Source organism: Coccinella septempunctata, chromosome 9, assembly GCF_907165205.1.
Source record: "Coccinella septempunctata chromosome 9, icCocSept1.1, whole genome shotgun sequence".
Lineage (NCBI taxonomy): Eukaryota > Metazoa > Arthropoda > Insecta > Coleoptera > Coccinellidae > Coccinella > Coccinella septempunctata.
The window spans coordinates 20,043,611-20,069,960 of NC_058197.1; the positions used below are offsets into that span (position 1 = coordinate 20,043,611).

General features: G+C 42.2%; 5 protein-coding genes across 15 annotated transcripts in view; 2 read left to right on the top strand and 3 right to left on the bottom strand.

Annotated features, from left to right (window-relative positions):
* LOC123320216 (tyrosine-protein kinase transmembrane receptor Ror-like) lies at positions 1 to 26,297 on the top strand. Of its 4 annotated transcripts, XM_044907454.1 has the most exons (17): positions 1 to 466; positions 12,064 to 12,141; positions 12,195 to 12,373; positions 12,439 to 12,583; positions 14,257 to 14,311; positions 14,421 to 14,750; positions 14,805 to 15,320; positions 15,375 to 15,454; positions 15,663 to 15,781; positions 15,833 to 16,034; positions 16,085 to 16,299; positions 16,359 to 16,724; positions 18,185 to 18,435; positions 18,504 to 18,768; positions 20,043 to 20,182; positions 21,364 to 21,468; positions 26,198 to 26,297. In XM_044907454.1, the coding sequence occupies exons 1-15, from the start codon at positions 415 to 417 to the stop codon at positions 20,067 to 20,069; spliced, it is 2,880 nt and encodes a 959-aa protein (XP_044763389.1). In that variant the 5' UTR covers positions 1 to 414; the 3' UTR covers positions 20,070 to 20,182; positions 21,364 to 21,468; positions 26,198 to 26,297. The 4 variants fall into 4 exon arrangements, with proteins under 4 accessions (XP_044763389.1, XP_044763387.1, XP_044763388.1 ...); XM_044907452.1 differs by lacking the exons at positions 20,043 to 20,182; positions 21,364 to 21,468; positions 26,198 to 26,297 and having other exon boundaries at positions 1 to 224; positions 300 to 466; positions 18,504 to 20,027; XM_044907453.1 differs by lacking the exons at positions 20,043 to 20,182; positions 21,364 to 21,468; positions 26,198 to 26,297 and having other exon boundaries at positions 1 to 205; positions 300 to 466; positions 18,504 to 20,027.
* The window catches only part of LOC123320324, a 376,599-nt gene that overhangs the window by 330,232 nt on the left and 20,017 nt on the right, over positions 1 to 26,350 (top strand). The gene's annotated exons all lie outside the window — the stretch shown is intronic.
* On the bottom strand, positions 668 to 11,625 carry LOC123320226. Of its 5 annotated transcripts, none has more exons than XM_044907468.1 (6): positions 11,341 to 11,625; positions 3,621 to 3,638; positions 3,175 to 3,263; positions 2,969 to 3,114; positions 2,095 to 2,914; positions 668 to 1,700 (listed from the first exon to the last, which is right to left on the bottom strand). In XM_044907468.1, exons 1-6 carry the CDS (start codon positions 11,409 to 11,411, stop codon positions 757 to 759), a joined length of 2,088 nt encoding a protein of 695 aa, XP_044763403.1. In that variant the 5' UTR covers positions 11,412 to 11,625; the 3' UTR covers positions 668 to 756. The 5 variants fall into 5 exon arrangements, with proteins under 5 accessions (XP_044763403.1, XP_044763405.1, XP_044763404.1 ...); XM_044907470.1 differs by having other exon boundaries at positions 3,175 to 3,277; XM_044907469.1 differs by lacking the exon at positions 3,621 to 3,638.
* LOC123320312 lies at positions 21,451 to 24,093 on the bottom strand. 3 transcript variants are annotated; one of them, XM_044907606.1, is made up of 4 exons: positions 23,974 to 24,093; positions 23,307 to 23,478; positions 23,109 to 23,232; positions 21,451 to 21,822 (listed from the first exon to the last, which is right to left on the bottom strand). In XM_044907606.1, the coding sequence occupies exons 2-4, from the start codon at positions 23,468 to 23,470 to the stop codon at positions 21,655 to 21,657; spliced, it is 456 nt and encodes a 151-aa protein (XP_044763541.1). In that variant the 5' UTR covers positions 23,471 to 23,478; positions 23,974 to 24,093; the 3' UTR covers positions 21,451 to 21,654. The 3 variants fall into 3 exon arrangements, with proteins under 3 accessions (XP_044763541.1, XP_044763542.1, XP_044763540.1); XM_044907607.1 differs by having other exon boundaries at positions 23,984 to 24,064; XM_044907605.1 differs by having other exon boundaries at positions 23,886 to 24,045.
* Positions 24,438 to 25,836, bottom strand: LOC123320305. The gene is made up of 4 exons (XM_044907599.1): positions 25,635 to 25,836; positions 25,253 to 25,333; positions 24,823 to 25,037; positions 24,438 to 24,768 (listed from the first exon to the last, which is right to left on the bottom strand). The coding sequence occupies exons 1-4, from the start codon at positions 25,678 to 25,680 to the stop codon at positions 24,550 to 24,552; spliced, it is 561 nt and encodes a 186-aa protein (XP_044763534.1). The 5' UTR covers positions 25,681 to 25,836; the 3' UTR covers positions 24,438 to 24,549.

Consider the following 26,350-nt stretch of genomic DNA (forward strand, 5'->3'; position numbering starts at 1 on the left):
CTGTTGTGTCGACTAGATGCGTACTTCCAAACCAAAAATATCCGAAATTTCGACAATAGAACATGTATTTTTTTATGTGATGTTAGAAAATCTATCCTGTTAACTGGTCTCGGCCCCTGGATACAGGCTCGCTCTCCGTTCCAGTCACAAAAACTCGCATTCTTGCACCGGTATCGTGAACTTTTGAGCTAATAAGGGAATTCCAGTGAATATAAAGTTCTTATGTGTTTATAAACAAACCCGTACTCGCTTCGCAAATGGTTTGATTATGTAGTTAAAATTACGTGTTTCTCCTTTAGGTACGGACCGTTGGAAGTGTTGGTTTGTGGTGGAACAGAGGCCGTAGATTGGAAAATTGATTGCATGTGTTGAAACCAGGACGATGTCTTTATAGTTGGAAAAATCCAATCAGTCATGAAAGGAATCCTTTATGGTGTTTTTTTCCTGTTGGTTTCAGTGGAAATCGGTGAGTTATTGTGATTTTTATACTTGCATTGGAAGCTGAATCAACATTTGAGACGTTGAGTAACTCTCTCATTGTTTAATCTGTTAATAATAGCCTGAAAACTGTTAGACTTTCCAAGAACAAGTTTAATTCTGGAAATTAAATGTATATCTTTTGTTGTTCCAGACTACTCGGCTTATTGATACTGATCGAAGACTCAAATAATGTTCAAAATAATTTATTTAAATACAAAATATCATTTAGGTAACTTGATATCAATATTCTACATTTAGTTACTTAAACTAAACAACTTAAATGCAACCATTACCCCAGCATCCACACCAAGGAACTTTACCGGCCATAGGTACACTAGAAAAATTCATCTGTCTTGTCTTTAAAGTCTCCGAACTACTCATACTGTCTCTCTCGGAGTTCAAGTAATCGTCGTAGAAAAAATGTGAGCCACCGTATGTGTTTGAACGCTCTGTGTTGACCGAATGTGATCTGGCCCTGTGACTGTCCAAGCTAGTCACCGTGGCTCTCCTCAATCTGATCCTGTCTTTTTTGTGTTTTTTGCATTTTTTATCCTCTTTTGTTTTCTTTCTTTCTGGACTTACTGAAGCACTTTTTCTGGGTTTCTTCTCGTTGTCGCTCTTTTCCACAGTCTTTCTCGAATCGGTGTTGTTTTTAGTGTCGGACTCTGAGGTTGTCTTGTTCGAGTCTTTGCTTGATGTTTTTTGATGGCTTATTTTCGTCTTGGGCTCTTCAGTTGATTTTTTGTCGCGTACTGGTGAATGTTTTTTTATGGTATTCGTTGGTATTTCCAAAGTCTTTTTTTGCTTTTCCTTCTTACCTCTGAAATGTATGGATACCTTCTTTCTCAGCCCAATTTTTTGTTTCTCTTCCTTCTTCGGTGGCTCTTCACTGTTTTTTTCTTGTGCTTCTTGTTTTATTTGGGAGTTCTCGTTGTTTTCACCGGATTGTAAGTCAACGGAGACCTGTTTCACCAGTATCTTGGGTGGGGGTTTAGACTTCTCCGTTGGTAGGAAGTTTTCAGGGTTGTACCTGGCGAAGTAATCGCCGCTGACGTAATTATCCTTGAGGTTGCTGAGGTAGGAGGGTAAGTTAGGCGATGCTTTTTGTGGGAGGTAATCCGTTGAGTTGTGGTTGGAGAGTTGGATCGGGGTGAAGTCTGAGACATCCGTTGATGATTGTTGGAAGTGGTGGAAGTCTTTCTTCTCGGTCAATTGATTCTCTGGAAAAATAGGGAAGATAGGTTACTGTTGAAAGTGAAAGAGAAGGTTAGAATGATTCAAGATGACATTTTTTCCATTATTTACTTGTTATTGGTTTGAATATTTTCGAAACAGGCTAGTATTAAAAAATTAAACTGTTTCATTTATCAGTTAAGGGAATGATTGGAATAAATCAAGTCTCTCAAAATAATGAACTTATTATTCAATAAAATGTATGACTCAGAACACTTCGATGCAGTTAAATGAGTTAAACGATTTATTAAAGGTCAAATACGGGTGGTCTCTCATTCTGTTGAACCATAGCATATCAATTGGTGTAAAGTCGAAGAGATATACGGTGTGGAACATAAAATTTTTTCAAAATAAATCCAAGAGTTTCCCAACAAGGTTCACCTTGAAAAACGTGCCCGGACAGGTTCTCCATCGACTTGGACGGGGTCGTGTTCATGCTCCTCTGGATCTCCCTGTATTTCTCCAGTCCGATGAGGGCCATCGGCCGGGGCATCAGGGTCACGTTGAGCTCGCTCTTAAAGGGTTTATCTGACCCCCGATCGGTCCTGTCGACGCCGGGATCGACGTCGCTCTTGCACCTCCTAGAACCTGCGTCCGTCTGATGGTTGGAGATGGCCAGGATGTCCTGCGAGATGGTCTCGATGTCGTTCAGCAGCTCCTCCAGGTTGCCGCCGTTGCTGAAGGTGCTCCTGCTGTACCCGGGGCTGAAATCGTCGTCGAAATGGGGCTCCGACGCGAACCCCCTGTTGTCCGTCTTGGCCAACACGTCGGTGGCGGTCTTCTCCAGGGTTTCCGACTCGGGGAGGCCGCCCTTGGGTCTGGGCACCAGCACGATGTTCTGGTAGAAGTTTGTGGCGTCCTTGTTGCTCGTTGCGTACTGCTGGTGGACGTCGTCTTCGTAGAGTCCGCACGGGGGGATGGCCAAAAGGTCCGCGTGATCGTCGTAGAGACCCTTGGACGTCATCCTCAGGGTGGCGGTCTGCTCGTAGCAGGGGTAGCTCTGGTCGGCCTGGATGACGTCCCCGTCGCCATGGTTGGACGTGGGGGTGGTGCGGTCCGAGTTCTCGGTGCTCTCCTCCGGCACGACGGAGAGGGCCGCGAAGCTTCTGCTCAGCGCCCGCAGGTTGGTCTTCTGGTCGTTCTCCAGGTTCTGGGAGTTCTCCACGTCGTCGGAGTCGTCCGGGCATGAGCTGCAGCTGTCCTGGAATCGGAAATTGATGGTTATTTGAGCTGTTTCTAAGAAAAAACAACTCACCGATTCCGAGGTCGTGGAGGAAGAGGAGAAGTCTATGTTCTTCTCCTTGAGCAATTTGTCCAGCTTCTCGTATTCGTCCCTCAGGCACCATATCTCTTTCTTCAGCAGTTCGTTCTCCTTCTTCAGTTTTTTGATGTCGTATTGGCCTAGGAAAGTGAGAAAAACGACAAAACTTAGGTTAGGTTAGGTGGTTTCCTGCAACTTACCCCTCTCTATCTCAGCGTTGATGTTGATGGTCCTCAAACGTAACTCTTCGTTCTCGTATATCATCCCCCTGGATGATTTCCTGTCCAATCTGAAACTCCGACACTGTTCGTCATAAAAGGCAGTTTGGGGATGAAGAACGAAAAAAATCCAACTTCATAAGCGCCCCTGACAGGCTCTACATCAAGAATTACACACACAGGCACTCAATATCGCCCTATTCGACGTCGTTAGTTTTTTCTAGGTTCGAGTTGAAACAGGTAGGGAATTCTTGATTGGGAGCCTGTTCAGGGGTGAAAACTTTATACAACATAAAACCAGATATGTCAAACGTAAAAGCAGAAGCAAGATAAGTTGTAGTTTTTGTTCAAGGGGGATAATTTTTCCTTCTGTCGCTTTCTCAAGGGGGGAAAACCAAAAAAAAACAAACTCGGCTCTTCTTACTAACCTTCCAGCCCTGAAATCCCTGCAAAATTAATAAAATGATTATTCTGTTAATCACAAATGAACTTCTTCGTTTTATTGTGACTGTGATACATGTAGATGAAGGCGAGGTTAGGATGATGGCCTTTTTTTTGATGATGAGGTTGCAAACCTTCATTTGACCCTGTATTTTGCAGGAAAAAGGCTATCTGGATGAAGTAGGTTATCTGATTTTATGGAAGCAGAAAAAAGGTCCTGTTTTGGTGCACCACATGAAATTACTGAATTGTAGTATTGCTTAGTATCTGAAGGTTTCCACCAAATGACCTTCTAATGAAGGTTCTCTCACATTTGAGACCATAAATCAACCATTTCTAATGAGTAGCACTGCATATTTTCATTCATTGTAATATTTCACAGTTTCAGACTGTAGATTCTCGAAAATCGACCGGATTATCCGTGCCCACGCTATACAGGCCGTTCACGGTGAAAATCTTGTAAATTTACCTGCGATGAGGCTTCAGGAACAGCTCGTATTCGGTCTCGTGGCAGTGCTGCCTGCAGTGCTCGTGCTGCTGCTGCCTGCCGTATTTCTCGTCGCTCAGAAGCATCGGCATGTGTCACCACCCGCGCCCTCGCACGCGTTTTTTTTTGTTCCCCTTCACTCGAATCTACGCCCGAATTTTAGGACCGGACTCTCGTCTCGGCTATCTGGAAGACGATGATGCGGGTTATATTTATTATTGACCGGCGATCTTGAGAAATGGCGTTTATTTCGGTCGGCGTTTCTGCCTCCGCGATCGTTTTCATCAGGTGCGCTAAGTGGGTCTTGACGTAAGACGTCGCCGATGGCGTTTCTGGCTGAGTTGGGATGGGGCAGGTATACAGGGATGGACACAGCTCAAAAATTGAGTGGATAATTCGTTTAAATACAATAATATACAAGGCGATTCATTGCTGCCTAAATTTTTGAGCAGTGTAGAAGGGACTCTATTAATAGAAACCATAACATCTGGACGAATCCATTCGGAATCGATGCAACCACTCGGGTGTATGGGGTCTTCCCTCGTCCTAAATCACTCCTCGACAGCTTTACGTCGACCGTTCGTCATCGATCGACCGTAAAAACTAGAAAACTACCAACGCGAGGAGATGGATTGATGGTCCATCGACTTCCCGACTATTTATAAGCGGCGAAGTAACGGTGCTACCTTATACGAGAAGCATATGCGACGTTTCCGTCGAAAACTAACGTGTACGATGGCCTTAAGGCCCGTTGAGGTGTCTGCAGAATGTGCTCGAGGGGGATAATTGGGTAAACGATCACCCGGTGGCAGAATACCTCCCCCCCGTAGGAAAAATCGACCCGTGAAATTTTGGTCCTTCGAGCCGGATTTCGTCGATGGGCGGTTAAGCGGTATCTAGAGTGTCGTTACCGGATAAGACGGGGTTTTTTATCGGTTTACGACGTGGGAAATAAGGATTCGAACTCTCTAAACGAAAATCTACCCCAAAGATCGGATAGCCGTTCGCAGTGACAGGTCCTCGTTGAGACGTGAATTAACGGGTCAAGTACACGCGAGTGGAGACCGAGATTCGCACGCGAGACGTTTTGGGGGCCATTTTATATAAACAATAACACCACTGCTTAACCCGGTTAGCAAGGCTTGACGTTTCTCGGGCATTGTTTCGGTCGTTGGAAATAATTCTATTTTTAAAATTCTCTCTCGACTTGTACGTAAAGGTTCGTCGTTGATAAGGTCGATTCGAAATTCCTGTATTCATCCGTAAGTCACGTGTTATGTAGCAGGAAGTGAAAACACCTCTTGTATTCATTCCAAAGATCCCGCTGAGGAGAGGCACGAGGGGGGACCACTTCCTCTCCTTTATTTTACGACTGTCCCAAATATAGGACGCTGCGCGTACAATCAAATGCACAGGAAACTGCGTTATACACGCTCGTAAACAGGTCGCTTTCGTAAATACAGACGTTTACGTCTTCGCCATCCTCCCCCGTCTTAATTAAGGGGAATATTTTATCCGGGAAGGGCGCGGGGGATGTTTCAGATACGGGGAGGAATCGAACAGGTTGTTTGGCATGCAAGAAACGCCCGGCGACAGATTGAGTTACGCGAAATTGAACACAGAACAGACCCATATAGAAGGGAAACTCCCCTACTAAGAAGTGGGGTCAAGTTTCAGCGCCCCCATGCGGTGGTTCGAGGAAATAAAAGCGCCCTCTGGCGGCCGGAATTCGAAACAAATGAGCGGGAAAATTTGAAATGCTTCCTATTTAAAATCATTTGATTTGATTTTTGAAGTTCGGGATTGAAACAACGTACTGGAATGAGTTAATATAGCATGTCGAGATGCTATATTAGCATTCCAGTACGAGTTGTTTCAAATCCAATGTTCTCAGAAGCTTGATGACTTGAATAAAAAAAACACATATGTAGGCAATGATATAACTATATTTCTTCATAAATAAATCATATATACATCACAGTGTATGGCCTTATATGTAAAGAATAAAATAAAAATAATTCTAATGTCCATATAATATACATCAAAGTGTATGGGTTTATAAGTAAAAAATAAAATAGAAATAATTCTAATGTCCATATAATATACATCAAAGTGTATGGGTTTATGAGTACAAAATAAAATAGAAATAATTCTAATGTCCATATATACATCAAAGTGCATGGACTTGATAGGAAAAAAATAAAATAGAAATGATTCTAATGTCGATATATACATCAAAGTGTATGGGCATATATGTAAAAAATAAAATAGAAATAATTATAATGTCCTATGGGAATTATTGGTTATAGGACTGAAGGAAAACACTGTTTTTTTTTAACTTAGTCGACGTTTCATCAGTACTTTGCTGATTTTTTCAATTCAATTCAATTTGGGAAAACCCTTCATCATAAAGCACTAATATCCATGTAACCAATAATTCCCATATATATGTAAAAAATAAATTCACACTTTCACTCAAAATAGGATTTTCGTATTTGTTCAGTACTTTTAGTAGTCAACAAGGGATTACGAACTTTTTCCATCCAAAGTTTGATAATTTCCGGTTGTTTATTATCTGCTTCAGGAAACCGATGACGTCTACTAGTCTTATCACCACAGTTCGGCACACAAAATTTATTGCTTTAAATATTTCTATTTTCCGACATCTTATTCAATTATCAGAAAAAACACTTAGGAATCACGATACACTTCTCACTGCAGACAAAGACGAAAAGAATGAGGTTATGGAAATGTTTACAAACGTAAAATCAGCGATGGAAGCGACCCCATGCGGTGGTTCAACAAACTAAATAAGGGGTCCAGTTTTTGTAGCTGAGTTTCCCCTCTATCTTGACTTACTTTATGAAATTGAATTCGGCGTAATTGCTCGGTTTCCGCGGCGTTTCGTTACTCGGCAGACGTCTGAGACGATGCCAATTCGAATTTCCCGAAAGTTAGAGAAGTGGAGGGTGGTTCTAAGAAGGTTAGTTCTAATGAACGGTAGTCCTAGCGACCGGTAGCTCCGATGACAGGTAGTTCTTATACGTGGTAGTTGATATGTATCGTAGTTCGAATAACCGGTAGTTGCGATAGCCGGTAGTTCTTATACCTGATAGATGAAATGCATCGTAGTCTGTTAGTTTGAGGGAAACGAACTAATCTTTTGACTTTAAAATGCGAATGACATGTCATAGAAGAGCTTTGTTTCTTCTTCTAGTTGACAAATGTTCGGAGAAACTTTGGCGCGCATTTTGAAGGGTTAAGGCTTTCTCTTCCAATACTGCTGGAACGAATCATCGATTCTCATGACTTAGAAGATGGAGAATTATTTGTTCTTTTATCTTGTATGGCATAAAAGATGGAGAAAGCTTCCTTCCCATGCCCGTTAGAGCTTTATCCAAGAAATTTCAAGGGTTTCTTGCGTTATATCTTTCAGATACATGGCGTTCAAGATTGATAGGACTTTTCTTCGGCTCTTCTCGGTCAGTTTTTCGTTCGAATCTATAACCACGGTGGCGGTTGGCTTTTCTATTCTGTCACGGTGAATTTAACACAGGACACCAACCAAATCGCAAATTTCCGATCGATATCCCATACCTGTCGCCAATTCTACCCACTCGACCGTTCAACGAGACCGGAAACCCACGCGAAATCACGATTTCCGCTTAGCGGAAGCGTGCCGGGGCCGGTTTTTAAAAGCACCCCCTCCGAACAGATGCACCGCAATCCATATTTTCCACCCCGTCGCCCTGTCTGACCGGTGGCCGCTACCCCCGGCGGTAATTATCGCGCGGGGGCGCGTCCGGTCGGATTAACGGCCACGCGAAGTTAATTCGGCCATGGGGCGGGTAGGGCGTTATGGAAAATCCGTGTTGGGACCGGTTTTAACGTCGGTTATGTCCTTTTTAAGGTGGGATTTTGAATGAAGAATTGTGGGGTTGTTAATTTGGATTTTTAAGGGTATTTCCTACCCTAGGGATGTCTCATAAATAAATGATGATATTTTGGTCCTTCGACGTGGATAGAACAAGCCGGTGATGTGACGAGTAAGAAGGAGCTCGTTATTTTTAACGTGTTTGTCTAGACCGAGCAGAGTTTTCGCGTCTTCTTCTCCCTCGCCGATAACAGGTAGCCATTCCGAGCGGAAAATATCGGAAAAACCGATTTTCCCACCGTTGGAAACGGTCCAGGATCGTATCGCGTCAGATTTATGTTTTCGACGGTTCGTAAATCGCGATTAATTTCGTCCGAGACAATCTTTCGAACGTTGACGCCGAATAAAAATTACGAAAATAAACTTATACCAAAGAAACTTTGACGGTTTTCAATGTATAAGGGAAATTCGATAGTTATAACCTTAGATTTAAGTCAACCATAGATTTTCCCAACGCTGACATCGACTGTCAGAAGAGTACATATCAAAATTTTCCCTTAAAACCCCACATTCACCCCCTTATTATCGTTAGGGACGTTCCATCCCCTTAATTTCCCCGTGTACTTGATCGAAAACGTGGTGGCAAAGTCCGAAAGTCATTCCCACATAATTTATGCAAACGACGAGGTTCGATCCGCGTCGAAGGACCAATTGATCATCCCCCGGAGATGAGTTAAGTATCGAGGCTTCGGAGACAAAATTTAATTGCCTGCCGTTTTCCGAGGGGTGTTTATTGTTGTCGAAGGACCCTTGTTTACGTTGAATGATCGATGGGGTGTGTCGAAACCCGGGGTTATTACTAGGGGTGGCAGCTCTCGTGTCTCGTTCGCTCTGTTTCGTAAGGAATCGAGCACGCGGAAAATTTTGACGTTTCTGAAGAACCACAGATGGAAAATATAGGTTGACAACTCACTGACAGCTGACACTCAGTGTCGTAGGAACTCTGTGGTTCTACGAAGGGTGGGTAAACCGATAGTCGACGAATCTGCTGACGAGGTGGATCTACCTAATAGACTATTCGAGTACGGAAAAAAAAACCTGTCATAACAGTAAATTGCGGATTATCTCCCCCTCCTCTTTATCTATCCGCTCAATTACCCTCGATAAGGGACGGTGTCATCAACCGACCAAAGATAAGGGTTCTCTTCGGTAAAACCATCGAAGTCCGACCGAGAACGGAGTTGAAAAGACGCTGGTCCTTCGATCCGGATCTCTCCTTCGTTTTTCTCGCGTAAAAAGCGAAACATGCAAATTTTCCCCGGTATATTGCCGGTCGTTTTTCCCTCCCCCGAGGCCGTTATACGAGGCGTTACGAGGGGGGGATATAGCGAGATGAGGTTTTTTTTATGAATCCCGAGGACCGTTTAAGGTAACGCGACTGGGGAGACTTTCATCTCGCTGGCGGGAAAGTCCGGAATGCAATCTGAACGGTAATAAGAGATCGTCATGGGGCGCGTGTGAAATGCCCTTCGATGTGGGCCACAGCTATTAGCTAGTCGTTTTTATGTTTATATAACAGCAGGGCTTTTTCAATCCGAATGCTTGATCGATTTACGACTCAGAAGCTTATGAGATTGTTTGAATAGTTATGAGGGATAAATTTGCCTTTCAGTGGACGTGAATGTGTGAATGCCCATTGACCATAAGGAAAATATGCCTCTAAATATACGGATAAGAATGAAACAGTATCAGGTTGTCATAATTAATTGATGTGAGAATGCCCCAATTGGGAAATGCCGCGTGAGAATGCCCAGAAAAAATTCAGTAATATATATTCCATTCTTCAAGAATAGGTCCTGAAAAATAGAAGAATATAAAAAGGGTGAAACGAGTAGTAATCTGTAAATGTGTGAATGCCCATTGTACAAAAAAAATATGCCTCTGATTATAAAAATGCCCACATCATGAAGCAATTATATCTCATAGTATCAACAGAGAAATTCATGTGAGAATGCCCTAACTGGAAAATGCCGCTCGAGAATGCCTCTGAAATTCAGGAATATACATTCTATTTCTAACAAGTAGGGCCTTAAATATAGAAGAATATGCCCATGGGTCATAAGGAAAATATGCCTCTGAGTCATAGCTATCAATGTAATTGATGTGAGAATGCCCTAATTGGAAAATGCCGCATGAGAATGGCCAGAAAAATATTATATTCTTCAAGAAAAGAGCCTGAACAATGGAAGAGTATGAGGAGGGTGAAACGGGGAGTAATCAACACTAAATGAGTGAATGCCCATTGGACGTGAAAATAATTATGCCTCTGAGTATAAAAATGCCCTCATCATGAAGAACTTATGGTATCTTATAGTATTAACAGTGTAATTGATTTGAGGATGCCTTTACTGGAAAATGCCGCATGAGAATGCCTCTAAAATCTAGGAATATGTAATCAAATTTCTCACACAATAGGGTCACAAATATAGAAGAAAATAAGAAGGGTAAATCTATTCTATGTGTGAATGCCCTGTGGTCATAAGAAAAATATGCCTTCGAATCTGCGTATGAGAATGCCTTTAAGGATTCTCATAGTATCAACTGCCCTAATTGCAAAATACGTGAGAATGCCTCTAACCATTCAGGGCATTTTCAAATTTTCATTAATAGGGCCCAAAAAAAAAATTGCTCATGAGGAAGGTATGCCTTTGAATATGCTGATAAAAATTCCCTCATCTTGAAGCACTGATGACATAGTATTTTTTGTATAATTAATGTGAGAATGCCTTGAAGAATTCAATGATATATTTTTTCATTTTTCACCAAGAGGGCCTAAAAATAGAAGAGTATAACGATGATGAATCAGGAGAAATCAATAGATGTGTGAATGCCCATTGGATATAAGTATAAATATGCCTCTGAATGGTCTCTATAAGTGCCTGTATCGTTAAATATAAAGAGTTCTCCTAGCATGCGTTGTTATTTATAATAATGGAGGTGGATGAGAGGATGCCTCAATCAGAGAATGCCTCACGAAAGGGCATTCCTCAACAAACTATATGTGACACATGAGGTGAAGAATTAAATGGTCATAAAATGGAGGAAGCTGTAAATTGATCGACAGTAGAATGTAATGAACTTGTATGAATGCCCATAAGCGATAAATATTCCTTCGAATAGTTGCACAAGTATGCCTGTTTCATTGAATATAATGGGTTTCCATGAATGGAAGGATGTTGTGTGGATGCCTGGGTTTGCTATCTCGATAGAAGATTGATGGATGCTAAGCTGCCAAAGCCGATGAGAGGGTGTATACATCTTGATCGAAGTTTTCCACCTTTACTACCTTCTGTTAGGCTTGACGTTGTTGTCCCTCCTCCTGGTCCTGAGCATGTTCACCGACGACCTCGAAGACATCTTGTCACTTCCGTCGGTAGCGGCAACATCTGTCCGTGTCCCCGCTGCTTCTCGCGTGCCCGCACCTCACGCCATCTCCGCGTAGGGTCGCGCACAACAAACACCCGGGCGTTAAGGGTCACCACCACCACCGGGTCATGATCGCGTATCTGGAAGGGACGTTCTCTCTTATCGGACGCGATCGTTCGATTGTTCTGGTCGCGGCGGGCGTGTTCTAACTGCTGCGACCGACGAAATGTTTATTAATCTTTGGGATCTATTAATAACGGGCCTATTTTCAGATTACGTTTTTGACGGAAAGACCCGCGTTGAGGATCGGATTCGCGGACGTCTTAATTGGGTGGTTGGACTTACGTGGGACGTTCGAAAAATTCGATTTCTACGTATTCTACGACAATGCGATGGGATCCTGGAATCTCCGTTCGTTGGGACGCCCGTATCACTAGAACAAACGATCAATCGCATCAATAAAACGAACACTTGAGCTGAACAATGTACTTTTACAAATTGAACGTTATAGCGCATCCACCAACAAACAACTTTTGTTGTTGATTTGGTGGATGCGCTAAATAAGTAAAAGTACAAGAAGTGTTCTTTTCAACTGCAAAACCTCCACCAGTATCGGTGATATCCACATTTTATTTTATTTCAGTGTCGAATCTACCAGCCACCGTCGAAGACGACTATGAGGAAGAACTGGAAGAATGCGATAACAGCGCTTTGACCAACGGTAAGTCTTATTCGATGATTGTTTTCTTCATCAAATCGATTCTCGTTCGTCAGGGACCCTGAGGTTCACCGCGGAACGTCCGAAAAACGTGACCAGGGACCCGGGGAAGATGGTGAAGTTCGTGTGCCAGGTGGAGAATTTGGACAATACTACAGAGGTGGACGTGGACTGGCACAAGGACACGGTGCCCATCGAGGAGAAGGGCTCCAAGATCCAGATTAAAATCACGAGGGTAAGAATTTTTGTGAGATTTCTTCGATTTACTAGACATAATGTTTGAAATTGGTTTTATTTAAGGAGAAGAATCTCGTCAAGTCCGTCTTGAAGATAGCCAAACTGGACACTTTCGATAAAGGCTTCTACGGATGCACCGCTTCGAATGGTATAGACAGGATATGTATCCAGGCTGTGCTTCAGGTCAATTCCATGGTTCCTTTTAGAGGTTCGTGAATATTTTCTTGTCTATGTCGATGTGTCTCATCGATTGTTAATTTAGGTTTTTTTTATTCGAGGAAATGTGTTCGAGATGTAACGAAATAGTATTTATCATCTGGTGACCAGGATATTTCTTCCGCATTGCTCAAAAATTGAATTGTTGTTCGTTAGAGATCAAACGGAATATTATCGACTGGGCGTAGGCAACACAACATACACCGCATACAAATTCTAGTACTACGGATGGGCTATATTGATATATGAGGATGTTTTGAAAAATTCTTAGCCCACTATAGAACCAAGCAAAATTTCCATGTCAAAATATTTTATTACTCAACTTATTCTCCTCTTAATTGGATACATTTGTTACAGCCAACCTGCAACGTCTCTAGACCTTTAAAAAAAAAATTTCTTCTTGCTCTGCAAACCAGACCTCCACAGCTTTTATAACCTCCTCGTTGGAAGAAAGTTTAAGATCTTTTAAACTTTTTTTCAGTTGAGGAAAGAGATGATAGTCGGATGGAGCCTAATCCGGTGAATAAGGGTGGTGTTTTAGTTATTCAAACCCTAAATCACGAATTTTTTGCATGGCAACATGAGATTTGTGTGCGGGGACTTTGTCCTGCAAAAACCAAACACCTTTGGGTAACTTTCCAGGTTTTTCTTCTTCAATTTTTTCCCGTAGAGTGGTCGGTAATGTTGATTAGTAATCTCCGGTTATCGTTCTACCCTTATCCAAAAAATCAATCATGATTACTCCATGGCAGTCCCAAAAAACTGAAGCAAGAACTCTTTCAGCTGGTTTTCGGACACAAAACTTCTTAGGTCTTGGAGAACCATCAGAGTGTCGTCATTCCATCGATTGTTGCTTTGTTTCTGGATCGCAGAAATGTACCCAATAAAGGTCCTTTCGTTTGCATAAAAAGTGTAACACTTTTCTACACTCGATTTTAGTGTTCGTTTGCTGATTGAATTTACACCAGTGTAGAGGAGTTGTAGTTTGTCTACATCTCTTTTTGTGTAGATAAACTACACTTCCTCTACACTGGTGTAAATCAAATCGAGTGTAGAAAAGGGCTACACTTTTTATGCAAACGAAAGGACCATAAGTCTCTTATTATAATCTTCGTAAATCTGATCACCTGTTAACCCTTTTAAATGCATGTACTTGATGATGGCTTGACACTCCAATTTTTCGGTCATCACAATTTCGGTGGACATCTTCGTTCTTTCAATTTATTTCATAATTCTGATTTATTTTTTCGACCTCAAACTTCACACTGACACTTTTAATGAGTTATTGTTCATTGCTATGGGAAAACAAAATTTTTTTATGCATGGAACTGGTCTAGGCTAACCAGATATCAATACATCCTTATATAGGATGGTTTTCCATATAGTACCTTGTGTTGAAAAGTGAATCACGCACAAAATATGGTCCTCGTGACACTTGCTGGCTTAGATTAAAAAAAAAAAAACTAGAAGAAACTATTTTCTTTCTTCTATTTTTGCAGTTACTGCATCTGGACAGTTGAACAGATTTTTTCATTAATCATTTCCTCGAATTCTGTTCGGTCAAGAGGTTATTTACTTTATATATCTCCGAAACTGTCAATTATCCTGTCAACCTTTGAAATTCCTCAGGGAATCTCGGTAAATAACCTTTCTGTCTTCTTGTAGATACCAGCATAACCGGTGGGGCTGTTATGAACGCCAACAGGGACCCAACCCTTGGGTAACGTATAAATATATTAAATTTTTCACATCTGTCCCAACATTTGCACCCCTTACATCATCCAATCGAGGAACGAGAAGGTTACAACGGTTTTCCTGTGTTTTTCCAGCGGTAGCTTCTTCGGCGAGCTGACCACGGTGCCCAACGTCCGTAACTCCGCATCGGCGGACGCCACCTTCCTCTCCACCGAGTTCAACCCCCTTTCCGGCAACGCCAAACACTCCAACGGTCTGGAATTCGACCTATCTCCGACCGGCAAACAACTACCGCCCTCTGCTTCGTCCCCCGTCAATCTTACCGAACCCTTCTGTCAGATCTACCAAGGCGAGAGGTGCAAGGATCTGCTCCGGGGGAGATACGTCTTCGTGCAACCGCCCTACACGCAGAGGGCCATCGAGGACATGCTGAACAACGCGTTCCTCGTCATCTCCCAGTCGAAGTAAGTCGGGCGACCTCTAAACCTCTCTCTTTTCGTTATACAATTTTTTTTTAGCGACATCTCAGCTAGCTGCGAGAAATTCGTCCATCCCAGCATGTGCTACTCGGCCTTCCCGACCTGCGTGGCCCCCAAACAGGTCAACAAGTTCCAGAAGGAGCTGACGAGCAAGGGGGAGGAGTACCTGACCGAGGAGCGGTTCAAGAAGATGCGCAACACGCTGACCAAGTACCTGAGGCGCGTGTGCAAGGACGACTGTCTGCTCCTGGAGACGGAGCTCTGCATGAAGGAGTACGCCATCGCCAGGAGACACCCCATAATAGGTCTCATCCCCAAGCTGGAGGAGTGCGAGCTGCTGCCCGACGAGATAGACGGCAGCGTCAGGAACTGCCTGGCGCTGGGCGTCGAACTAAGGAACGTCGACAAGGACGACACCTGCTTCTGGGACCAGGGGCACATGTACAGGGGCGCCCAGGACGTCTCCGCGTCCGGCAAGAAGTGCCTGCGTTGGGCACATCAGCTCCACATCAGTCTCTCGGACAATCCCGAACTCACCGGACACAACTACTGCAGGTACTCGCTTGTTAGTCTAACTAAACACTCAGTATTAACCTATATCTCTTTAAGAAACCCCGGGAACGTCGAAAGTCAGCCGTTTTGTTTCGTCAGTCACAACGAGAAGGAACTGTGCGACATTTCCAAGTGCGGTAAGTGTTGCTATGGTAATTGTGGCAGTTTCCATAGAAATTGACACTGTTGCCATGGAAATTACGTCAGTTTCCATAGAAACTGACCCGGTTGCCATGGAAATTACGTCAGTTTCCATAGAAACGACACTGTTGCTATGGAAATTACGACAGTTTCCGTGGAAACAGTCGTGATTCCCATGGAAACGGTATAACCCTCAATTTTCAGTGTATATCGTCGGTTTGTACGTCTTCATCATCTTCGCCGGGATCTCCTTGGTGGTTAGCCTCATGGTGGCCTTCTTCTGTTGCCGGGGAAAGAGGAAATTCGCCAGGAACATCCAGAAGGTAAGTCTTTCCCCGCCGTTTTGGATGCCTTATCTAGAGTGTGGATTCCAGATGAACACCCCCACGGCCGACAAGAACATCTACGGTAACCACAGTCCGACGGCGCCCTCTATGGAGATGAACAGTCTGTTGCCGCCCAACATACCGCCGCCGCGGAACCACCACCACCCGAACAAGGGCGCGATGAGCGCGGTGCCTCAGTTCACGCACAAGGAGGTCAATCTGATGGAGGAACTGGGGGAGGGAGCTTTCGGTGAGTTTAAATTCGAGTTTGGGGGTTGAATAATCGATGTTTCTTCGCAGGGAAGGTGTACAAGGGCGAGTTGAAGTTCAAGAACGGTCAGAGGTCCTTCGTGGCCGTTAAGTCGCTGAAGGAGAACGCCAGCGCGAAGACGCAGGCTGATTTTCAGAGGGAGATCGAGTTGATCAGCGAACTGAAGCATCCCAACATAATCTGCCTATTGGGGGTGGTGTTAAAGCAAGATCCCGTCTGTATGCTGTTCGAGTATATGTCTGAGGTACCTTGAACGATGATACATTTCGAATTTACCGCTATTTTAACGATGCTTGTTGCCAGGGCGACCTGCACGAGTTCCTCATAGCCAATTCGCCGAACGAGGGCAGGTGCCTGACGCAGAACCAGTTCCTGCACATCGCCATCCAGATAGCGCAGGGTATGGAGTACCTGTCGGAGAACCATTACGTGCACAGGGACCTGGCGGCGCGTAACTGCCTCGTCTCGAAGGATCTGGTGGTCAAGATCAGCGACTTCGGGCTGAGCAGGGACATGTACAGCTGCGACTACTACCGGGTGCAGTCCAAGTCGTTGCTTCCGGTCAGGTGGATGCCGCCTGAGTCGATACTGTACGGGAAATTCACGACGGAGAGCGACGTGTGGTCGTACGGGGTGGTGCTGTGGGAGATCTACAGCTACGGCTTGCAGGTAGGTCCAGAGATTCATCTTGGGTTAAAAAAAGGGTTAATGAAATGAATACCGAGACCATAAACTCTGATATTTGCTCTATGGACCCCCTATCTGTTATCGCTGGAAACGTCACTTGTCATACTGACGTTAACCCTTGTCTGTAAGAAATGTCAAACGGGATTTTATTCTGTGATTTTGAAATTTTTTACATTTGCGTTGAGTAAACGTCAAAATTCTGTTGTCTCTTGGACAGATAGACCATTTTCTGAACCTTCTGATCCGAAATTAGTATTTACCGACTAGTAGGCCAAGAGATTCAGCTTTTCGGAATGATTTGCCGTAAAAAAATCCTCAATGAAAACAATACCGAGGCCAAAAACTCTACTCTTTGTTCTATGGACCTAATCAGTTCAACCAACCTCTGACTGTTATCTCTGGCAACGTCACTTGTCATACTTACGTTAACCTTCATCTATAAGAAATGTCAGACAGGATTTTATTCTGTGTTCTTGAAATTTTTTAGATTTGTGTGTAGTAAACGTCAAAAATCTTTTATCTCTTGGATATATAGGCCATTTTCCGTACTTTCTAAACTGATATTAGTATATACCGACTATTAGGCCAAGAGATTCAGCTTTTCCTAACGATTTGCCTTAAAAAAACCTCAATGAAAAGAATACCGAGGTCAAAAACTCTACCCTTTGCTCTATAGACCGAATCAGTACTACCCAGCCCTGTCTGTTATCGCTGGAAACGTCACTTGTCATAGTGACGTTAACCCTTGTCTGTAAGAAATGTCAGACAGGATTTTATTCTGTGATCTTGAAATTTTTTACATTTGTGTGTAGTAAACGTCAAAAATCTTTTATCCCTTGGACATATAGGCCATTTTCCGTACTTTCTAAACTGATATTAGTATATACCGACTAGTAGGCCAAGAGATTCAGCTTTTCCTAACGATTTGCCTTAAAAAAAACCTCAATGATAAGAATGCCGAGGCCAAAAACTCTACCCTTTGTTCTATGGACCGAATCAGTGCAACCAACCTCTGACTGTTATCGCTGGAAACGTCACTTGTCATACTGACGTTAACCCTTGTCTGTAAGAAATGTCAGACGGGATTTTACTCTGTGATCTTGAAATTTTTAACATTTGCGTTCGGTAAACGTCAAAAATCTTTTGCCTCTTGGACAGATGGACCATTTTCTGAACCCTCTGATCGGGAATTCGTATATACCGACTAAGAAATCCACATTTTCGTGACGATTTGACTCTACTCGAATGGGCACTACCAACTTCTGTCTGTTATCGCTGTCAACGTCACCTGTCAAACTGACATTAACCTTCATCTGTAAGAAACCTCAGGCGGGAATTTTTTCTGTGATCGTAGATTTGTTTCTCGGGATTTTTTGGTTGTTAACGACCTGTTCAGTAGCTTAGTTTGCAATAAGGGGTTTTAAAGATTAAATTTTTCTCAGCCCTACTACGGTTTCAACAACCAGGAGGTGATCAACATGATCCGCTCGAGGAAGCTGCTACCCTGTCCGGAGGCGTGTCCCAGCTACTGCTATTCGCTGATGGTCGAGTGCTGGGCGGAGCTGGCCATAAGACGTCCCAACTTCTCCGAGCTCGCCCACCGTCTGAAGGTGTGGAAGCATAGCGGCGCCCTAGGCGGCCCCTACATCAAGACGCCCGAACATGCCTTACAACCCCACAAATACGGACACAGGTGAACAAAGCCCCCCCGTCCTACTTCTGCCGTTTCTTTAAACCTTTATTTTTTTTTCTCTGTCGCAGCTCCAAGTCTAGCCACAGCTCGGACAACCACACGAGCGGCTACGCGGAGACCACCTCCCCCAGCGAGCCCGCCCCCATCGACAAGAACCTGGCCCGTTGCAACAGGCTGAACGAGAGCCTGAACAGCCTGAGCAGCAGGTGTTCGAGCCTGGGCAACAGGACGCAGAGCACGAGTCTGAGCAACAGCGAGGCAGCCAAGGGGAAGCGCAAGAAGAAGCACGGCTCCCTTGAGAGGACGAACCCCAAGAACATGGTGGTCAGTTCGGTAGGTGACAATATCGAGATTAAGATCAACGAGTGATGTGTTTGTGGTGTTGGGAGATGTTGGGAAAAGTGAAGGAGTCGTTTTTTGTTGTTTGGGTCCTGTTCTCGCACAAATTTTATGGGAGACACTTGTGGATTTTGATTTGAGGCGACCTGAACGATTCAAAGTTGTCGAAAAGTTGTTTTTTGGGGTTCTGCGAGAGGCAGCTCAAAATCCCACTTGCCATTAATAGTTTTCACGCAATAGGGGAAAAACGGTGACAGATATTCTGTTCTCGATGAAAGAAATCACTTTTTTCCCTATTAATTTGTAGGTTTACTTTAATATCGAGGTACCTTTTAAACGGTACCAATCGAAAGGTTTTATCACTCTTTTTTCCTCCTTGTTTTACTCGCAATTCTTTTAATCGATTTTTTGTCGATTGTTGAGAAGTTGGTAACAATTTTAACCTTTTCGCATCACTTTTTTTACCGTAACTGCCACTCACCATCATATACGTAAACTATTCAACATTAATCGAATTTTATATGGATTTAAAATTATAAACAGCACGAATTGAAACAACGAAAGGATCTCCCTCCTATATTTTTTTAAAAACTCGAGCCAGATCTGCCTGAACGAATGTTTCATCGAACTTTTCGTTGCTTCGATCTCCCGTTGTTGTAAATAACATGGATGCGTGATGTATGTGAACGTTTTCGTTTTTAATCCATCGGTCGGAGGTTTTATGTTGGTAAAATCGGTTCGAGATTGTTATACGTAACGAATTAAAGGTATTTGTTGATGGAATTTGGTGGACGTACCAAAGAGATTGAGACTTGTTTAAATGTCAACATATCCAAAGGCAGCTTCGATTCTTCCCCCTTCGTTTTAAATCACTTTTTTTTTTCAATGTAAAATTGAGTCAAGAATGCCAAATCGATATTTACTGATTTTCTTTAGGTTAAGATCAAAATATAGAAATATACTAACATCGAAGTTAGTGACGAGATATATCTTATTGAATGTTTTACATTATGAAACTCTCGATAGTACAAGGACTATTCGAAGTGGGTCTCGGTGTCCTTTCGAAGTTGTTAAAAGTCAATTACGAGACGTCTCCTGTATCATCACAGTCCTTTATTTCAACGAGCCAGCTTCGAAGGGACTCCGAGATCTCTGGTTGGGCAGTTTTTGTATTTTTATGTATTTATATGGAAGTTTTTGTAAGGAAGTGTGAGTTCTCAAAGTATATATACTATATAAAATGTTTTTTTAAAGATTGGAATTTTCAGTTTTGCCCGAATCGTTACCCAACCTGATCCTTACCTAATCCTGCGATTCGGTGGATAGAAATTGGTTTAAGAAGAGTTTGGTATAAGTTATTCGATAGAATTCAAGATACCAGCAAGAAGAAAGGAGCAAGAAGCTAAAGGTATTGTTCATTTGAAATTTTCATTCAAGTTAGTTAACCGGTATATCGATAGACAGATTTTTTTCATTGGTAGATACACTTTTTTCGTCAAATGCAACTCGTCAAGTTGAAAAATCATATAAATTTCGTATAGCTGACCAAAAAAAAAATACGAAAATCCATCGAAAAATCCCTTTTAAACTGTACCAGAACCAATATGCCATCTTTATGTTTCGTACCCTCCAGAAAAGATGACATAAAATCCGTTAGAATCCGAAAAAACCCCCGAAAGACGCGAAAACGACAAGTCGATCATTTTCAGTCGTGAATGCCCAGTTTAATGTTACGCCCATGTCCCGTAAAGGAGCTAACTTCGCGCCCTTCGGTTGTCATTACGATAACGTGAAGTTAGCCTTATCCCGTTAATTCTATGCATAGACAACTTGTCTGTGATACTATGGTCATAAAGTAAGTCTGTTCTGTGACTATGGTTTCTTCTGGTGACATTTGAAATTTCGAACATTGCTCATTTTCGTCAATCTTTTTTATATAATCATGTTTATTGTTAGTCAAAAAAGAAAATTTCAAGTTTCAAGACGTTCGTCGACCTGCGAATTATGGTGAATGGAAAATTCTTCGGCGGAAACTCCGTACAACAAACATAAAGCAGGTACTTTTCCATATTTTGCCCTATTTCTCGTATTCCTTGCAGATCGAGAATTGATGCTAGAAATATCGTTCTGCTACCGATTGAAAGCTCAGTTCCTGAACTTTCTAACTACATCAAAGATTTTCCACGTCAACTATTTTTCAGGACGGGAATCTCAGAATTTCCAACATATCTTTCCAACATATTTTGAAGGGAAATGCCACAGAGCTTCGAACCAAAGAGTAACTGGAGTAACCAAAGAGTTCGTTGAAGTTCCCATAGAGTTCAACGCCACAGAGTATTCATCATGTTTGACAACTGAAGGGAGGAGAGTGAAGTTAGGCATGGACATGGGCGTAACGTTCGACGGGGCATTCACGATTGAAAATGAGCAAGTAGGTTTTTTTTTCGATTTCAACTGATTCTATCGGGTTTTTCACGAAGAAAGGAAACGAAAAGATGGGTCGGAGTCCGTTTTTCATCAACGGGACTTGTTTTAGCGTACTAATTACTTTTTATTTTCAAATCTCATACTTTTTCGTTTCTATTCAAGTCTTATGCTGTTCTGGTGCTGCAGAACGAAATTGTATAATTGAGAAGACAACAAAGGGAGTGGAAAGAATAACAGAAATAACATGGATTGGAAAAGAAGAAAAAGGTAAAGTTTATTAAAAATTTTCTCTTAAAAATAGGATACAAAGTTTAGTCTTGTACGGAATCAACAAAATTAGAGATCTTCGATAAAATTCACATTAAAAAAAAAAACAAACAACAACCGAAAACGAGTTAAAAAAAAATTAGTTTAGAACGTTAAACGATCGGCTTGCCTTCGGAACGTTGCTGCTCACGCGTTCTTCTTCCCCTTGTCGACCTTCCTCTTCTTCTTCTCGGCCGCCATCTCCCTCTTCCTGTCCTCCATCGCGGCCGCGTAATACTCCTTGTCCACGTCCAGGAACCTCGCCAATCTCTTCCCCTCGAAGGGCCTGTCCGAGCCTGGCGGCGCCGTTCTCATCTGAAGTTTGAGCGGACTTGAAATTTCGCGCAGCGGGTCGCGGCGGTGCGGGGTTTTTACAGTGCGAGATAGGAACTTTACAGAAACAGGGGTACGAATGAGTTTTTTGTCTTCGAGTAGGTCATTCGTCTTCCACGTCAGTTTAATAGTGTTAATAAGAGGTTGGATGTCCAAAATTACGAATGAACCTTCTGGTACGATGAAAATTCATTTGTACTCCTGATAACTTGAAGTAAACAAGAATGGAATTAAAATAATACGACAGTTTCGTGTTTAAATATACAGAAAAGTGGATTTTTTTAATCGTATCTAATGGAATTTTGACTGGAAAATATTCAGGTACCTTACCTACAAAATCGTCGGGTTTTCCTCATCTGTTTTTCGGTCATTGTCGATTCAGAAAAAGAAATAGAGAGTAGAAAGAGGAGGAAAGATTTTACAAAATTTACACTACATCTAGAGATACTTCGAGTAGATATAACTTAATAATTGATCGAGAAACTGTTGGAATTCTAGTAAATTTTACAATTTTTACTTATGTACAATCGAAGACGTTAACATCGTTTTTTAATTAAAAATTGTCACCACACCCTTGACGATTGATGACATCTAAAGAAGTGTTAAGAGTTTTTTGAGGTATCATCAGTCGTTAACCCAAGTTATTGGTCAGGTTTCAGTCCATTTAATCTGTTTTTTTTTATTTTGTCATACTTTGACCCAAATTAAAATTATATAACGACAGCGTATCCGCCAAATTAAGTGGACTTTACCGAAACCGACCACCAAGACAAAATTACAAGATGAATATTAGGATATCTACAACTAGTTTTTAACAGATTAGATAGTGTTGAGCTGAAGTTACAGGGGAAGTTTTTTTAGAGGTGTTAGTTGGCAGTGGGAAACGGTTAGTTTGGCGATAAAGAGAATGGGAGAATTATTTTCTGAGCTCTTCCTCCAGCAAAGCTTTATGTATACGTTTCTGAAAAATTAGACGGTTTTTTAGTCTTCAGTTAGGACGATCGCTTTCGGTTCATTATTTCCCATGTTGAATCTTTGGAATTGTAAGGAATAAATGAACTTTGAACGTTTTCGTTTATAAGATTCCAGAAATAATGAACCTCTGTGTAAAATTTGCAGCGTTTCTTTGGCATTATGTGCATTGAACATCCTGCAACAATAATCGAAAATATCTTCCTTCAAAACATGGACTTTAACAATTTTTTTTTGAATTCTATGTACAGAATGTCCAATTTTGTCAGTAACTAACGGATTCGTTCATTTCTCACCATTATCCTGTATTTTTCCTTGCAAGCGTAATTCGACTCGTCGACGTCCTGGTAGCAGTCGCTCTTGTAATCTTCCGGTAAGGGCTGCCCCTCGTATTCGCACAGTTTCTTCAAGGGTCTCGCCCTGTGGAAAAACGCGTTTTTTAATCCCGTAAAACGTTTCTGATAGTTAAATGTCACTCGATCTCAGCTACTCACTTAACGATGAGTTTGTCCATGCCGCTGGGCTTCTGTATGGGGCAGTAGAAGACGTCGGGGGTGTTCTTGTCGTAAACGATGGATTTTCGCATCATATCCTTTATCGCCAGGGCGCCAGAAACGAGAAACACCATGGAGATGAGCAGGAAAACAGTTTGTCCCATTTTGATCGCTGAAAATTTGTTAAAACACCTCGTTATCGTTTCGTAATAGCTACTTGTACAGGGTATTTTCGTCCTTAGAGAGTTTAAGATCTTCTCGAAACTCGAACGCTCTGTATTTGTCTTGTAACCCTCGTACATGTAAAAGTTTCAGATCGACTTTCGTATTCTAAACGTTTAAAGTGAGCGTACAGTCATCCTTATAAGGTCAAAGATGATCGAATACAATCACTTCAGACGAGCGTGAAGAAAATTAGGTAATTTGCTTATTTCCGAACGTTAGCATGATGCAACCACCTGCATTAACAGCTAAAGGTCGCGCGTAATCCCACACACACAAAAAAAAAAATCGACATTTTCATCTTCGAAAAAAACGACCTTATCAAACCTTCAAACAAACACTTCTTTGCGTCCTCACCTTTAACTACGGCCAAATATGGACACGGTGAAAATGTGGCGCTTATAACTGGGAATGTACCGTACGATCAAATTACGCCGTTGATTACCTTCGCTTACCGTTGTTCTTGTGGTACTGCCTGGTGGTTCGTCAGGTCTTGGTAGACTTGGCCCCAGGTACCTCGACGCAAGTGAGAATGCGTTGGTAGAATCCGCAAACGAGACCTTCGCATCCTGGTGGTACGGGGCGTTTTCGAAAAAAAACGGATTCAGTGGGAAAAATAACGCTGGACATCTATCGCGTAATCCTCGAACTTACGTCTACCCTTTACAGTTTCCTGTGACCTGGTTCAACGACGTTCTAAAACCTCACGATAGATGGCGGGACGATAGGAATCAAAACGTGTACAGTTTTCCACACCCTATTCGTTTAGTTCGGTAACGATGGGATAGATGTCGGTAAAGGAAAATTCGTACCAGTTGTATCATAAGTTGCCTATCTTTCAGTCCGAAGGAATTTATGATGATTGGGGATTTTCGAAGTAGAAATTTTCGGAATAATAAAACTAACTGATATAAATAAATAATTTAATCCAATCTCCACTATCACAATACGATTTATACACTGGGATTTACACTGAGCAAATTACATATCACCACAAATTAAGGTTTTTAGTACTGGAAGTTCATTTGACGTCATTCTCCGAATCATTCGTCGATTTCTCGTCGTTTTCGGGATTTTTGAGGCTCCTGGAACCGTCATCTCTGTCGTCGTCCGGAGGAATGACGGATTTCGCGTCTATCTCGCCTATCGCCAGGCCCGGCCTAGCCCCCTCGTTCAATTGGTCCTTAGTCGCGGAACTCCAGTTTTGAAGCCACGAACTTTCGTCGCCGCCTTTACTCCCCTGGAAAAGAACCTTTGTTCGATCTTCAACCCAAAATTTTCGTGTTAAAATTACCTGAGTTTCCTTCTGTTGCTGTTTCCTCTTGTCCTCCTGCCTCTGGGCCCAGAGCTGGGAGGCCAGGTCGTTGAGGGTGTTCCTCTTGTTGCTCACCGTCTTGTCCGGCTCGTTGGCCAGGGCCTGGGTGTATTTCTGAGGTCCCAGTTCGACCAGGAATTGGAAATCGGCCCTGTCTCCTAGCCTGAATCCCCAGCCCACTCTCGAGTCCGTCCCTGTGCGAAAAGCGTCGATTTAAGCAATGAAAAATGATCTTGGAAAAGTAAAATCTTCGAAAGTTACAAATTTTCGACTCATAACTTCGTCTTCAACATACAGGGTGGAGGAATAATGATTGGAATTTTTTTAAATTTGTTGGTGGTTCGAATTTTTATCGTTGAGCAATCTCCGGAGTCGAATTAACCCATCTAGATTGATGCAATTGACCTACCTTTCTTGATGATCGGTATGTTAGAGTAGATCACCGAAAGTAAAGACGGTATTTCGTCAGGTATAATGAAACATCGTACTCCTGAAAAAAAAGTCAAGGTTTCATTAGTTTGCAATTGGGAAATTGTGTATAATCATCTATTACGTATTCACGTTTGAAAATCGCATCAAAAAAAATTCTACCATAGCCTTTTTTTTTGGTTTTTCTATACAGGGTGTCCTGGGTAGTGAGGCCTGGATCTTTTCAAGAACCAATCTTTTAAATTTGAAATTTTTCTGAACCTGAATTTTTTTTTTAAGAAACAGATTTCCTGTTCATATCAAGTGATACACCTCGTGCGATAATTCACTCTTAAAAATATTCTAAAATTCGGTAAACTCACCTTCTATCAGAAACAAGATACCCACAGCGAGAACGATAGTCTTCATCTTTACAATAATTTACTATTATCCGCGCACAAACATAAACAGTGTAATAAGAAGGGACAAGAACTAAATTCACTTTCGTTGGCCGCTAATTTGACATCGAGACTTCTCCGTCTAACAATTACGATATCGGTTTTACTACTAGCCAACGACAAGCCGTCCATTTGGGTCAAGAAATATCAACTTTCCCTCAACCTCTTCTGGATTAAGTCCGACCGGACTAGAGGTTTTCTATCGACAAGTTACTCCTTGATCAAGCTTATTATTGGTGCACGCTTTGGACACGACGAAACTGTACGAAGTTTAATTAAAAAAAAAGATAATAAAAGTGTTGCAAAAGATGAAAGTTCGTGTACTATTTGATACATATTTTCCATAGATTTATCTGGTCGGGCAAATCTCGGGTTGGATGCCCCCCTTTATTTTACTCTAGGATGATAATGATTACCGATACGTGTTGATTATGGCATAATTATTTTTTCGCATTAGTCTTACGAATGTTTTTTTTTATTCTTTGCAGATTTGAATTATTCCATTATTCCTAGCGGTAGAACGACAGGGAAAGTGAACTGCGTTTTTTGCATCAAGGCCAACCGCGAAGAATAGGTGAGCCCGATGAATCGGCGAAAAATTTACGGTCTTTCTAAGAATACGCGTTACGGTATGGTTTTTT

What these genes read in the sequence shown, in the direction of transcription:
- LOC123320216 (XM_044907451.1), top strand. Translation starts at nt 415, where the DNA reads ATGAAAGGAATCCTTTATGGTGTTTTTTTCCTGTTGGTTTCAGTGGAA. An exon ending in CTCGTCATCTCCCAGTCGAA is followed by an intron (nt 14,751 to 14,804) that starts GTAAGTCGGGCG and finishes ATTTTTTTTTAG; the next exon opens with CGACATCTCAGCTAGCTGCG. An exon ending in GTGCGACATTTCCAAGTGCG is followed by an intron (nt 15,455 to 15,662) that starts GTAAGTGTTGCT and finishes CTCAATTTTCAG; the next exon opens with TGTATATCGTCGGTTTGTAC.
- LOC123320226 (XM_044907467.1), bottom strand. Translation starts at nt 4,212, where the DNA reads ATGCCGATGCTTCTGAGCGACGAGAAATACGGCAGGCAGCAGCAGCAC. An exon ending in CAACGCTGAGATAGAGAGGG is followed by an intron (nt 3,115 to 3,174) that starts GTAAGTTGCAGG and finishes TCACTTTCCTAG; the next exon opens with GCCAATACGACATCAAAAAA. An exon ending in GTCCGGGCACGTTTTTCAAG is followed by an intron (nt 1,701 to 2,094) that starts GTGAACCTTGTT and finishes CTATTTTTCCAG; the next exon opens with AGAATCAATTGACCGAGAAG.
- LOC123320312 (XM_044907606.1), bottom strand. Translation starts at nt 23,470, where the DNA reads ATGGGACAAACTGTTTTCCTGCTCATCTCCATGGTGTTTCTCGTTTCT. An exon ending in ATGGACAAACTCATCGTTAA is followed by an intron (nt 23,233 to 23,306) that starts GTGAGTAGCTGA and finishes GTTTTTCCACAG; the next exon opens with GGCGAGACCCTTGAAGAAAC. An exon ending in AGGAAAAATACAGGATAATG is followed by an intron (nt 21,823 to 23,108) that starts GTGAGAAATGAA and finishes CTCAAACTTCAG; the next exon opens with ATGAGAACGGCGCCGCCAGG.
- LOC123320305 (XM_044907599.1), bottom strand. Translation starts at nt 25,680, where the DNA reads ATGAAGACTATCGTTCTCGCTGTGGGTATCTTGTTTCTGATAGAAG. An exon ending in CATACCGATCATCAAGAAAG is followed by an intron (nt 25,038 to 25,252) that starts GTAGGTCAATTG and finishes CTTTTCGCACAG; the next exon opens with GGACGGACTCGAGAGTGGGC. An exon ending in AGCAACAGAAGGAAACTCAG is followed by an intron (nt 24,769 to 24,822) that starts GTAATTTTAACA and finishes GTTCTTTTCCAG; the next exon opens with GGGAGTAAAGGCGGCGACGA.